The following is a 14,785-nucleotide window of genomic DNA, read 5'->3' on the forward strand; positions in this document are numbered from 1 at the left end:
CTTAGGAATAAATAAAATTACATATACTTTTATGTAAATATATATAGTAAACTGTATGTTTTGCTCCAATTTATTTTATTTGACAAACAAAACTAACATGATCAAATATTATTAAATGCTATATAATAAAATACCAAAGTAAAAAATACCATTATGATGCTTTCCGATTACACAGATTCTGGTAATGTTCACACAATTGTACTGAATATTAAGTGATATTTTCTACATGGACTTGGAGAATTGCTACTTTTATTTAAATAAATTATCCGAATATTTCCTTTGCCACTGCCTATATAATACATGGCCATAGCTGCTGAAGTTAATTTCAGTAATGTACGAGTTAAAAGTAAAGGGTGATTTTGTCATTCTGACTCAAGTACTGACCACCAGGCACCGTCATTAAAATCTAGAGACATTTATTACACACAGTAATACATGTTTTGCTGTGCTTTGTCTGTTAAGAAGAAAAGTTAGAAGCCAACTTCATCACAAGTATTCAAAACTACATTTGTCAGCAAGTTCGGTGCTTAGAATCTTCTCCTGAAATAAGAACCATCCCCCAGATGAGGAAGTCACACTGGTTGGAACCGGATTCAGTGTTAATGTTTATTTCAATATCATGAATGGTACAAAAAGTAAGGTCTGAACATTAAAAACTTCAGTTGTCCATGGTTACAGACATCTCGCTTGAAAAGCCAGTGTTCAGTCCACTTGGCAACGCTTAATTAATAAAAGGCCGTGTCCCGTCAGACGGCGTCTGTCCATCCGGCTCACGCTTCATGTTCAACAGGGATGCTGCTCGGGGAAAGTAGGCGGCTTCTTTTATGCAGGGTTTTGAATATTGTGATTTCCTAAACTGTACACACTTCAGAAATATGACAGATTGTCTTTGTCTGTTTTTTGTGGAAAGTAGCTGCATCCAAATAAAATCATCATCCCACTGTCTGTAAAAACCTCTGTGGATGCAAATGTGACAGATTCACACAAACTACACTACTCAAGGCCGACATAACATAAATAAAGATTTTTTTTAATATCTCATACCTTAAATAACGTCACGGGGGGCAACACAAAAGCTAAATAACAAAACCTATTTTATGCATTTGCACACAAAAAAGAAAACGCTTTAACATGTGTTGATTAAAATCATAGAAGGTTTTTCGATGAGGATGAGCCGCTTCTGATGATAGGAATTAAAATGCTCGCTTGAGAGTTTAAAAAAGTAACCATGGGGCTTTTTTTTTTTTAAAGTCTTTTTTTTGGTGCTCTGCAAATCGTGGAGCGACCTCATCTTCGACCTTCATCCGACTCGCTGACGTGCAGGAAAAGGGAGTCTGGCGGCTTTAATGTGCTCGTCGTCTTGTGACTCGGAGGGAAGTGACTGTTGTGGGAGCTCTCAAGGTAAAAAAAAAGAAGGATATTTGTGGATATAAATCCAATAGTCAGCAGGATAAAGTGTGACACATATCTGACTACATATGTGTAGCGATGCTGACGTAGACCAACAGATACATGAATATATCAATAGTCATTTGATCAAATCTAAAAAAGGTGTAAGAATAAACTAAAGGGTTAATCATAGGTCAGAAGAAAAGCACACAGAGTTGTGATCATCCAACCTCAGAAGAACACCAAGTTAAGGCCAAAGGTCACCACATCTGATAATCAATGTCCTAATGGGACTCTGGTGCACTGCAGGGGGCATGTTGTTGGTGTCAGCAGCACCAGAAGCTGCACTGCAGCACAGCAACGAGCCACGTTACCGTATCAAGTTCCCTTTGGGATGAGGAGTCGTCCTACAACTCGTCCCTCACAGAAGAATCACCAATTGCAGCTACGTGTGGCAACAGGAAGGACCGGCCTCTCTGGGTTCATCGTCTGGCCCCCAGCTGGTCACTCTGTGCAGAGTGGAGTGAGAAACATGTTTTGGCAACTTCCTGGCATCACAAACACGAGAGCCGACGCATCGAGGTGGCCGTGCCATTTTAAAACGGTGTTAATGTTCGCTGTGTTATTTGTTCCTTTTCTCTTCTGCCTGTGACCTTTTCTTACAACTTTTAAAGCAGGTTGCTAGTCAACACATTCACGACCGAGGCTCTTCTTTCAGAACAGGAGCAGTTTACTCCTGACCCCCCGAAGCAGGGCATCTGGGTTTTAGCCGGAGCCTCGGTGAAACAAAAGGTGCATTGTCGAATTACAGTGGAACTTCCCTTTAAAATAGAAACAGCTGGCGACGATAAAACCACGTACGATATAAAACAAACACATTCCGGCTATACATTTCACCGCACTTGCACACACAAAAAACTGCCCAAAAAAACCCCAGTCGCGAGCGTGAGGTTTGTAATTATTACGAGGGCATTCGGGCTTGTAAAAAATAAGGCCATATTAGCAACGAGATGCCTGGCTGGAGTAAACAGAGCAGGGTTACTCCAAATGGTGCTATTAAATCCAAAGCTTTAACGAGGAAAGTGTTTCAAGCAGACGAAGCGCGTTAAACTCGGAGCGTGAATGTGGAATTAACATATTCGGCGTCGCTCGCCGGTGAGTCGATGTTTCCCTCGTGGAGGTTTCCTTCTGGCGGTAATGTCCCCGTTTCGCCTCTCGGACGGATAAACTAAATGCCGACGCATGTCCAGCTCCCCCTGGAGTAATAAACCCACGATGAATAGAAGGGCGAGCGTACAAACAGCTGTGTGTGGCATTCACTGGCTTGTGTCACGCGTTGGTGAAATGTTGCAACAATCACAAAACAGCCGGTTCCACACATGACGATATGTAGTCGCATTTAAAAATAAGTACCAAATGATGCACCTCGGAGACGAAATAAACTCTTGATTTTGTTTCAACGGGCCAAATTCACCAGATACGGAGCTCATCGCTCACTTTAATAAGACACACCGGTAACGTGTGTGTGTGTGTGAGAGATGTTTAGTCATGCAAAATAAGATGACCCCTGCTTTACATGATTAAATATAACATGTTGTTGGGTAAAGTCAAAGTGAAAAAGGTGTATTTCTCCACTGACGCTCCCATAAAGCAAAGAAAGCGTCGGCCCACAAGCCGGCTTAATAAACTAACGCCAGATCGGTATTCAGGCGTTGTGCCGTCTAGTTTGTTCCCGTGTGTGTACGTTGATGTCGTGACATCAGTCCTGTGTGTTTGTGTTAAGGCCTACGCTGTGAGATGATTGGTTGATCTTCATCAGTCATTTTCTTCACGTAAAAAGATTCCTCGGAGCGGTCAAACTTCTCCCCTCTGAGGTCGGGCTCACGCTTGCTCCTTATCGGCCCTGCAGAGCTGCTCCTTGACCTCTGGCGGCAGCGTGTTGAACAGGTCCTCCTCCACCACCAGACTGCTCCTCTTCAACAGCCGGCACTCGCCGAGCTCCACCGGGAGACACTCCAGGCGGTTGCCTCTCAGCTCCAGCTGGGTCAGCCCGGTGAGTTCCCCGAAGCGCGACGGCAGCGTCTGCAGGCAGTTGTTCCCCAGATTCAGAGTGCGCAGCTTCTTGCACTTGAAGAGCTCCGAGGGCAAAGTCTCGATCTGAAGAGAGAACATCAAACGGTGCAAGTTAATAGTGAACAGGGAGAATGTTTTTGAAGTTTTTTTTTATACACATGCATTGGCAGGAAACCAGATGACGGACTTTAGATGAATGGAAAAAGAAAATGCATCAAATGAATAAACTAAAACCAACAACCTGCCTCTTGAAGCCTCTGTGTACTTGTGTCACATGAAGCCATTGTTCCATTTTATAATCCTCCTTGTTGGTCTCACAACTCAAATTTCAATCTCTATTCATAAATTTTCAAAATGAAATCACATACGATTTAAAAACACATAGATGGACACAATATTCTCACTATTACATAACATCATTTTAATCGATGATGTCAGATTTAGGCACGAAAAGCCTCAGAAACACCAGAGGGGTCCCATTTAATGAAGATGTGTGTTGCTGCACACAAATAAGTGAACCCAGTAAAACAGCAATAGTCCCCTTTACTGAAAACAAAATGACCCAGAGTGAAAAACAGCATTTTCAGGATCATTCACGAATGAAATTGCTCCACCAGGATAGTAAAACTTTTTTTTTTAAGACTGAAAGGTTGCACTTTACCCAAAGCCAAATCCACTAACTAATCCGTGCTGCAATGGCTTTGGGTACGGCCCTCAAATCATTGAAGTTAATTATCTTTGCAGCGGACAAACAACATCCTAAATAAAGCCCATTTGTGAGGGTTTACTCGAAAACAATCATTTACTCCACAGGAAGTCGACGGGGCAAATTCAGCAGAGAGGAACTAGATTACACAGTAAATAAAAGGGGGACAGGAGTAAAGAATCATGAGGTCCCACAGGAAGTTCATACGATACACAAAAAGCGTGCTTCGTTCCAGACGGGAGGACTCTGGTTCAACGTGTGTGCGACAGCATTGCCACTTTCATTTCACTGCACACCCTGTGTGTGTATGTGACAAATAAAACATCTTGAATCATCTTGAAACTGGCTGCCGTCTCCAGATCAGGAATGCGTTTACAACAAGCCACCGAGTCGGCTTTTATTTATTCGCTGGAAAGCAGAAAAAAACTGACCGAGAACATTTTAGGTAGCACACGGAAAAGTATGTGTTGATAAGAGAGAACTGCCAAAGCCTCAGTCGTGTAAGGACATGATTCCCAACCGGTCTCTGAAGATCTTTGTCGTTTTAAACCGTTGACCTTTGTGAATAATATGTGACCTTTGACTGGAGGTGAGAACTCCTCTGTATGTTGGGTACATGTCGAGGAATTGACAATAAAGCCGACTTTGATTGGTGCAAACGGATGGAAGTTCTCCAAGAACAAAAAGGAAATGAGCACAAGCGTTCACAAAAATGAAAAAGTGGACAGGACACGTCGCCACATCTTTGCCTCTCACCCGGTTTGCCGTCACAGCGAAGTACTGCAGGTTCTGGAGGAAGCCCACGTCCGCGTGGATGCGGGTCAGGTTGTTGTGACTCAGGTCCAGGAAGCGCAGCTTGTTGCAGAAGAACAGCTGACTGGGGATCTTCTCGATCTTGTTCCGGTTCAGATACAGCCTCTCCAGGTGGGTCAGCGTTCCGATCTGAATGGGGATGTAGGCGATCTGGTTGTACCACAGCTTCAGGCACACCAGCCGGTGCAGGTGCTGGAAGCTGATGATCTCCTCGATGGTCTTCAGGTTGTTGTCCTTCAGGTCGATCTCCTCCAGGTTGTGCAGGCTGAAGATGGAGTGCGGGATGCGCTCCAGGTCGCAGCGGACGAGCTCCAGCTCCGTCAGGTTGACCATCTTCTTCAAGCTGTTGAGCACCATCAGCTTGGTGCCCTCGTTGTTGACGGAGAGCTTCTGGAGGTGCACGCCCACGTCCGTCACCACCTGCGGCAGCTTGGTCAGGTTGTTCTTCAGCCGCAGCACTTTGAGCCTCTTGAGCTCCCGGAGCCCGTCGATGACGACGTAGCGGTTGTTGTGCGCGCTCAGGTTCCCGGTGAGGTGCAGCTCGCTGAGGTTCTTCAGGCTGTAGATCCACAGCGGGATCTCCTTGATGTCGGTGAACTTGATGTGAAGGGACTTCAGGGTCTCCCGCAGGAAGGCGAGAGCCGGCGCATCGATCTTCACCATCGTGTGATAGAGCCACATCTCCCTCAGGCTGGAGAGCTGGGCGATGATCGGCGGAATGGTGACGTCGGGGATGAGCTCCAGCTTGAGCACCTCCAGCTCGACCAGGTCGAACACGGTGTCCGGGATGCCGCCGAGCATGAAGAGGTGCAGCTCCAGCTTCTCCTGGGAGTTCTTGGTGATGCGCTGCCTCAGCTTCTCCAGCGTCCACTCGTTGTTCAGGTTCAGCTGCCGCAGCTTGTTCTCGCTCACCTCCGACAGGAACACGGCGAAGCGCTTGGAGTAGAGCGGGTCGTACTGGTCGATCATGTGCAGCATGAAGGCAAAGTCGTTCTTCAAGTCGGGGATGTCGCTGTAGCTGCTCTCCTCGCGGATGGATTCAAAGGAGTAGCGCTTGAGGGAGCGGCTGACCATCCAGCACAGGGTGTACATGCAGATGAGGCCGTACACCACCACCAAGCTGATGTAGAAACAGGCCAAGATCTTGAAGAGCGTGGCCAGGGGGTGAGCGCAGTAGAAGGTGCTGTAGCCCGTGAGTTTCTGCAGGTTCACCGTGCACACCACGCTGAAGGTGATGAAGCGGACGTAGTAGGCCGTGTAGCTGATGATCAGGATGAACTTGATGACTTTGATGATGGTCTGGCGGATGTAAAGGCGGTACACGATGTCGCCCTCCTCCACGTGGATCCTGAACTTCTTCACCTTCTCAAACAGAGCCTTGGCCTGCTCCCCTTCCTTCTTGTCCAACACCCCGGTGTCCGAGCGGTCGATGATTCCTTGCTCGATCCTGGACTTGGTCCGTTGGAGCATGGGCACGCTGGCCTCGACGTCCTCGCTCACGCACGAGGGCTTATCCAGGGAGCCGTTCATTTTGCCCAGCGGCTTGGGGTCGCTCTCCACCACCGTCTCGGACAAAGCCCTGGTCGTCCACGGGGAGTCGAAGCACTTGAGGAGGATGGAGACAAAGTGCTCCAGTTTGGAGCTGGTGCGGGGGAACTTGAACCAGAAGTTGCTGCAGGCCAGGAAGATAAGGGTGTGGATTAGCACCAGGTAGGGGAAATATTTGGCAAACCAGTGCAGTTTGTTCTCGTAGCAGACCGCATCGACGTAGTTATACTGATGGCGGTCCAGGTCGTACTGGATGCCCCTGGGCTCCGAGGCATCGGCGGCGCTCACGTTGAGCACGGGCATGGTCTCGCAGGACTTGTTGACCACCCACTTGCACGGCAGGCAGATCATCTTGTCCTGCGTGACCTGCAGCGTGCCGCCGAACACGGCGATCATCAGCATGATGACCGAGATGTAGTCGGTGAAAACGTCCCACCATGGCTTCAGGATGCGGTACGCTGGCTGCGTGTCAGCAAAGTACCGGAGCTCTGTGATGGGAATCATGACGGTTTATCTGAGGAGACAGAAAACAGGGGATTAGTCTGCGACGTGTCGGGTTTAAAACAGAACATTTAATGTTTTTGGAAACAACACTGATTGTATCGGGGTCAATGCAAGCACATCAAAATGTCCTTCCATCGTGGAGCTCTATGTCGCCGTGCTAATACATTTATAGTGTTGGGTCACACAAAACAAGCAATTTAAAAGATATATGTGGGTATTTTAATCATGCAACATATATTTACTCAAGTATTAATGAATTGTTTTGTCTATACAGGGTTCAGACACATTTTGACCGATCGATTTCCATGACTTTAAACCAAATTTCCATGACCAAATATTTTGTGAAATCTCTGTGAATACATGATAGTGGATTATCCCCGAGCTACTGTTGCTATGGCAAACAAACTTTTCAGTCACTCGCAGGGCAAAAAAAATAAAAAAATTGCCTGCTTATAATTCAAGCTTCTTTCTTTTAAAAACATATTAATTTGTTCAAACACAGTGTGAATGAACATGTGAATATAACACATTTCCATGACTTTTCCAAAACCTTTGTGATTTTTCAAGGACTTTTCCAGGCCTGGAAATAACCATATTGAAATTCCATGACTTTTCCAAGTTTTCCATGACCGTAAGAACCCTGCTATCGCATGTCCATCAATCCGTTCTGGGTCAGGCAAATCAATAGATCCAACACACAAGTAGGCGCTCAACTCCAATACAGTCATCACCCTCCGACACGGCGAGTTTAAGGCCGAGTGTGGAGGTCACCAGCCTGGCAGCACACAAAGAGCGCCAGTCATTCCCGCGGCGGTGATGTCGACTGCGTCGGGGTTGTCCTGAGTGGGCGCGCTGCATGTACCGACAACACGCTGCAGTCAGGACACGGCGGAGCAGAGCTGGAGGTTAAAGCGCCGCCGATCCTGACACAGCACGCTCGTTCTGTCGAAGCCAAACGGGTCCGACGGGTGAAAGACGACGTGGTCATGGAGAACTTTAAAGATGTCAATAATAATGTGTGGACTTGCTGGATCACACGGTCCAAGTAGATGTGTCTGTGTGTGTGTTTTTTGTTTGTTTTTTAAGCCAAAGACTGCAGTATTTGGATGTGTTGGACATCATGAGTAATATACAAGTGAAATATATGGTTTGGTACGTGAACAAATTCAAAGTACACAGTTGGTGCCCAAATGCCCATTTTGGAGACCTCTTCGAAATTGTCTTTCCTAAAACCTCTAACTTTGTTCTGCTTCCCTTTTTCAAAGTCAATCTTTGCAGAGCGACTGTTCACATATTGTGCCATGACCTGGGTTGGGTTTTGACCTTTGCACTGCATCATTGAATGTATTTAAACTCTAAATCTGTCCTTCTGTACACATTACATCTATTCACCTGTCCATCCTGGAGAGGGATCCTCCTCTGTTCTCTCCTGAAGGTTTCTTCCCTTTTTTTCCCCCTGAAGGGTTATTTGGGAGTTTTTCCTGGTCCGATGTGAGGTTTTGGGGCAGGGATGTCTATGTGTACAGATTGTAAAGCACTCCGAGACAAATTTGTAATTTGTGAAATTGGGCTATACAAATGAACTGAATTGAATTGAATCCTTCCAAGAGATAATCATTCTGAAAGTGCTTTTTTTTTTACCCTCGGCGAACCTGAAACTTCTATGTTTGCTGTGTTTCATCTTTATTTACTCTAAATCAATAACATATATACAACTATTTAGACATCTGAACAAAAGCTCACATGGGTTGCCTTTATTATTTATTTTATTATATGTATTGTCCTGTGTGGTAGAGGAGATAGTCTTTTTAGTTTGGGTATGTTATTTCAAGCAGAGGACTAGAAAATAAGTTGTTTTTTAAAATGGTTTAGAAGTCGGTGTCAAATCACACCTAAATGTGAACGACTGAAGAAAATAAATAAATAATGTGAATGAGTAGGGATGCTGAACAACAAAGTGCTGACCTCGTAACAACGAAACCCCAAAACCAGGCGACTCTCCCGGGCGTCCAACCACCACGAGGATGCTTCCTCACAGCAAATGTGGGAGTGATGCAAGAAGTACAGCAAACTACGGCTCTTCAAGTTGCTTCAAAGCTGGACATTAATCCTGGAATGTTACGCCTCACCACTTCTGCTTACAAGTTTTATACAATGTTGTATACTTAGCCCCTTCCTTATGGGACACGGATAACAGAGGATAGCTGGCCAAGTAGTCACAAAAAAGAAAGAAAAAAAAAAAGAAAAAGGAAAAGTCTGGTTTCATCCAGTTGAAACCAGAACGGCGGTTCAGTCGCTCGGGGCCTCCTCTGTGACGTCGCTGCTTCACTCGTACTCAGAAATTATACACGCAGTAATATCATTTTGCATGATATTAAAAACAACAACAAGCAACCTTTGACATCAAGGCGATGTCCAGACTGCCCGGCAACACAACTACAATATGCACACTTTCACAGCTGCCCGATGCCAAACGCAGAGAGCAGAGAAACTTGAAGCAACAGGTGTCAAAGCTGTCAATAATGGCCTTTCACATGACGGTGTATCGATAAGTTTAAGTAAACTGGAACGACAACCGAGCATCCGGTGTGACAGGCGGAGGTTTTTACTTTGAAAGAGCATCCAAGATGTGTTCCTTTGTTGAACTACAGCCATCTGACCTCTCCGCCACCAGAAGGCGACATCATCATGCGTGATTAAAACTGGATGAAAGAGGTAAACGGTCAACGCTGGCTCCAACGACCCCGCCGCCGGCTGCTCGTTGGAAGCCGTATCGCTCCTGACTCTGAACTTAACAGACCTTCTTTTGTCTGTGGCGACGCGGCTCCGACACACGATCGAGCTGCAGGTGGACCTGGAGCCACAAGAAAAAAAAATCACAGCTCCAACTGTTACTTCCCTCGAGGACCGAGAGTCTCTCAACCCCAACTACAGTCGAGGAAAAGAAATAGAGAAAGAAACTCCCGACGAAGATATCTCCAACTCTGAAATGGAAATTAAGTAAACCCGAGACCAGGGTTTACTCTTACTCTTCATCGGGCGCCATCGTCAGGTCAAAAAAATCTAATTACCTTCGCATTGAAAATGCGGAAGGTTATGTTTTGATCGCCGTGTATTTATTTATTTGTATGCGTGTTACTCGCATAACTCAAAAAGTATTAAACCGAATCGCATGAAATTTGGTGGGATGATTGGTTATTATCAGGGGACCATTTGATTAGATTTTGGGATCGATCGGGTCAAAGGTCAAGGTCATGAAAAGGTCAAAATCTTCTTTTTACCATAGCGCGGTCAATTTGTATCCAATTGGCATGCAACTAATGCCAACATGTTCATAATTCAATGCCCAATCTTGTGATATGTGAAGGTATGCGCTCTACCGAGTGCCCATTCTAGTTTATAGAATACTTTGCTTTATGAGCAGATATCTGCCCTCCACCAGCCGACTGGGATGGTGACCCTTCAATCCGCCTTTAGAACAACTATAAGCACATTTCGAATTCTGACTCCAAGTCGTACAAACTACTTGGTTACAGTCGTAACCTTTTGCTCTTGGCTCTCTCTGCGTTGTACTGGCAACCTGTTTATGGTGTACACACAAACTCACACAGGCCATTCTGGGAGAGGCTCCAGGCCCCGTTGCAAACCCTGAAGAAAATAAGCGGTTTAGAAAATAAATGGACGGCTGGATGGAAATATTGATGGAAGGCAGCGTTCCCCAACTGCTGGCTGGAAGTTGCATTACATTCTAGATGATTTGCACTTCTTGTGATCGGTACATCTCTCAATATTCTCCCCGCGAAAAAAAATATTCCTTCACAGGGGTAGCAGTCACACAGAAGGACCCATTAAGGTCCGAGCATCAGAGAGGCCCCCGCATGCGCCGGCTTCTCCTCGGTGCTGATGGAGCACACCCTGGGATTGTTGTGGTGCTCAAAACTGACAGTGAAATTAATGTTCTAATGACGTTGACAAATAAACTATATTTATTGTGGATTAAAAAAAGTCCCCATCAGTCTCAATCCAGATTATGTGATGTAAATTAGAGTTTTCATAACATGACAATCAGAGGATTTTGAAGAGTTGACAAACTAAAAACTCTAGTATAAGATGTGTCTTTTCTGCATTAATAACCTTTCCACAAATAGATGAATTTGAGAGGATACTGGTATTTAAAGTGTCTGCCTGTTACCACGGTTAGCCATCTAGTGCATCTTTCTGGAGGTGTGGATGTTAAACGCTATCCTGCGGGTGTAAATACAAATAATACCGGTTGTTCTTGGCAAATCACAGAGACACAAATGCTTCCAAAACATAACATGGGAGATTTCCTGTTCCTCATAAATCAAAAGAAGCTGTGACAACCGAGTTATCGCAGCTTCTGATCTCAACCCATCTGCCCAAACCTGGCATCGTGGACTTGTGAGCATCAAGTGTTGCAGCCGGCAGGGCTCTGTGTTCAGTCTCGACCAGGTGTAACTGGTTCTGGCTCACCGAGAGCACCTTCCTGATGACACAGCGCTGCTGATGTCACACTGTGTAAAGGCACATGTTGATACCATCATTTAAATGAAATTTTTATTTATTTAGACAGTTTTGATTTGCACGTCACTAGAAAGGACTGCAGTGATGACATACACACATTATTCTACACATGTGCCATCACCCATATTCTATATTACAGACACGGTATCTTATAGTACCTAAGATATTCGTGTCATAAAGAAACGCGTGAACTCAATATAAAACACAAACATTTATTAAAGTAAAGCGCTTTAATGAGACAGATGTCATTATTTATATCAGAATTGTGCATTTCTATGCATTGTTAACCCAGTATTTTATCGGTAATATTGTGCGTAAGCCATCGACTGCAACACCAGCATTAATAACGCGTACGTTGCCTTTCTGGCCTTAAACAGTGGCGGACCGTCACTGAGGTGGTGGATAATATTACATTAGCTTTTTATTTTGGGAATTAGAGGGCGACTGTAATGCGGCCTGATAAAAATAACACGTCGGAGAGAGAGAGAGAGACCGAGCCGAACAACAACAGTCATCCGAGTGGCGGCGGGGGGAAAAGGTGAATCACGCCGAGGTCCAGTGAGCGCGCTGCGGCAGAGAACCCCGTGTGACCCGCACGGCGACGAGTCAAAGACGCGAGAGCAAGAAGAGCGGACACACCTGTTGTAGTGAAGATGGTGGCTCTCGGCTCCGCCGCACTCGGGTGACTCATTTCTCAAACGGTTCTCAGCGGCTGTGGCCGACCGGGGCCCCCGTGCAGCAGTGACGGTGGAGAAAACCACACCGAGGTGTAGCCTGAGCAGTTAGGTCGGCTGTCATGAAGACAACTGCTGGTACACGAGACCGCCGGAAGTACTAATACAGAGCCACCGTCAAAATAAAAGCACGGCGGTGGCGTGATAACGACAATTTATTTACGTTACATGACAAGTAATTTAGATGACGCTTTTAGCCAAAGCGACTTATAATATATATTAATAAATAAAAAAATAGACATTTTGTTTGCTTGTTTTTAATATTACGAGCAAATTATGTGTTTATTGTGATATCGCATATTTCTTTCCACGTTTTTCTTCTTCGTTTCTTCTTTTTATTGTGACGTGGGGGTTGTTTTGTTTAGATATTTTATTAAATGTTGTAGCTCAGTTTTAACTTGTATGCAATAGTCAGTGGTGGGAGAAGTACTCAGATCATCTGTGGTTAATTAAGTACAATTATATATTCCATAGTCTAAAGATAGCCTCACAATAGTCAAGTAGGCTTAAAAGTTTCATTCGAAATGTGAGTATAATATATTTAAAGCATCAAACGTAAATGTCATTTTTATGTAATTAACTAGAAATAAATGTAAAATAAATGTAATGTAAGTATGTCAAAATAGCACTTTGGTGAATTCCACCTCTGACAGTGCTTATACAGATAAACCAGATGAATGGTTCAATTCAAATTCCATAAACTGCTATACAATAACAGTTCATAAGAGTATTTCCTAAAGATACTACTTTAAGTAATGTTGTATTGCCTTTATATAGTGGCCTTTTAACCACTTGTATTTGTAAATCTCCAAACGAGACCACACTGGCATGCACACAACTAAATACAGTACTTCCAAATTCCAGAATATAAGAAAAAACAATTAATTATTTTAAAATGTTTTCCTGTAGATGCTTCCTGCAACAAGTGATTATTATATAGACTAGCATGTAGTGCACTATAAAACAAGGAAACAAGCATGGGAATTATGTGTTTTTAAATAGTCATGGCATTTGTTATTAGGTTATTGAAAGGGTTTTCTTATCTGAAATTATATATATATATATATATATATTTATATATGCTTCATCCTAACAATCAGTAACAGAGGAATACAAAAGACACAACTGCACGTGGACTCACCACAGAGGTAGCGTGTTTCAGTTTCAGACTGATTGCAGTTCCACCTAAACAAGATCAGCCCACCTGTCAGAGCAAGATGAAGCAAAACACCCCTCACTCACTACCAGCTCACTACATTTGTTTTTTGTACTGATTAATGTTTAATTCAACTGCGGCTCCTGCAGCAGCATCGGTCTCAGCCAGTTGGTGAATATTTTTCGTTGTTGTTCTACATAACCTTCGCCTACTTCTCCTTTTTGCTCTAAAGCATTGGAAGCCAATTAAGCGACGATAACTGTGTATAAGTCAATACTGCAGAATGCTTCCCCCAGACATATATCTTGAAGATGGGAAGACAACATCTGAATCTGAGAGGTCAAATTATGCCACCCTCTGGTGGTTGTATCAAAGAAATGACTTGACTTCACCACATGATTGTGTTCACTTATTTAAAACTGAAATAAAAGGTTGTGTTTAAACTTGCAGCATCTCTATTGGTGAACTCCAAGCAAACAAAGCTATCATTAATTTGTCAAGATTGCCTCTGACATTGACACATGATTCACTGTTCTGTTTTCCCCTAGCCTTTGTTTTAAGTCTTAAACAGTGGTTGACCTTCAATGTATTCTGCCACTGTAAATGATTGTGCCTGGCAAATGCAGTTTCTGGCCAGATTGTGGAAAATGTAATATATCGTATATGAAATTGTGTTATACTGGTGTATAGCTTTATATTAGGCTTAAATTACAACTGCAAAGATCACATACAGCGCACACACATCTATCTCCCGGACATGACCCGGGTGACAAGAACACTGAATACAGTGGCCTTGTGCTGTTCCAGTATTAACCGGCAGAAAGAAGATTGTAGACCAAGGGCCGGGAGGCTCAGACAGAACAACGATAAGAGGACTGGGTGGGGCACCAAGAGAAGCTATATTCCTTAAGATAACCGGCTTGAACTGGTGGACCTATGAAGGAATCAGCGGAGGCCGCTTCTGCACTGAGTGTGATGTTATAATGGGATGGATTAAATGCAGAGAAGAATATCCCCACGGGGATAAATAAAAGTGTACATTTCTTTCTTTCTTTCTTATTAAATAATATGTAATTTGTTTGTTCGTGTGTTGGGAAAGACAGATGGGGAAAGATGTTGTTGTCTTTTTTTTTAAACTACTTATTATTTTATGTAGGTATTTTTACAGAAATACAACCTTCAAAAGTAAGAATGCATCATAAAAAAATTAGAAATTAAAAAATTACAAATGAATGAGTTCCCATGCGTGAGTAACCTGTGGCATCTCACCAGCATTCAGATAGATACAAGTTCATACAACATCAGGTTAAATGATTC

At 44.0% G+C, this 14,785-nt stretch overlaps 1 protein-coding gene across 2 annotated transcripts; it reads right to left on the reverse strand.

The window, feature by feature from the left end:
* Window positions 1-399: 399 nt before the first annotated feature.
* lrrc8aa (leucine rich repeat containing 8 VRAC subunit Aa) lies at window positions 400-12,375 on the reverse strand. 2 transcript variants are annotated; one of them, XR_008833981.1, is made up of 4 exons: window positions 12,218-12,375; window positions 4,925-7,043; window positions 3,179-3,546; window positions 400-1,898 (listed from the first exon to the last, which is right to left on the reverse strand). XR_008833981.1 is itself a non-coding variant. In XM_056433381.1 (4 exons), the coding sequence occupies exons 2-4, from the start codon at window positions 7,031-7,033 to the stop codon at window positions 1,835-1,837; spliced, it is 2,445 nt and encodes an 814-aa protein (XP_056289356.1). In that variant the 5' UTR covers window positions 7,034-7,043; window positions 12,218-12,375; the 3' UTR covers window positions 400-1,834. The 2 variants fall into 2 exon arrangements, 1 of the variants encoding a protein (XP_056289356.1); XM_056433381.1 differs by having other exon boundaries at window positions 3,275-3,546.
* Between the last annotated feature and the right edge of the window lie 2,410 nt (window positions 12,376-14,785).

The sequence above is a fragment of the Pseudoliparis swirei genome, chromosome 15 (genome assembly GCF_029220125.1).
Source record: "Pseudoliparis swirei isolate HS2019 ecotype Mariana Trench chromosome 15, NWPU_hadal_v1, whole genome shotgun sequence".
Taxonomy (NCBI): domain Eukaryota; kingdom Metazoa; phylum Chordata; class Actinopteri; order Perciformes; family Liparidae; genus Pseudoliparis; species Pseudoliparis swirei.

Excerpts from the sequence above, each read along its gene's own strand:
- lrrc8aa (XM_056433381.1), bottom strand. The coding sequence starts at position 7,033 with ATGATTCCCATCACAGAGCTCCGGTACTTTGCTGACACGCAGCCAGCG. Across the intron at positions 3,547-4,924 it reads TCGCTGTGACGGCAAACCGG|ATCGAGACTTTGCCCTCGGA; the intron begins GTGAGAGGCAAA and ends TTCTCTCTTCAG. Across the intron at positions 1,899-3,274 it reads AGGGCCGATAAGGAGCAAGC|AGTGACCAGCTGGGGGCCAG; the intron begins GTGAGCCCGACC and ends CACTCTGCACAG.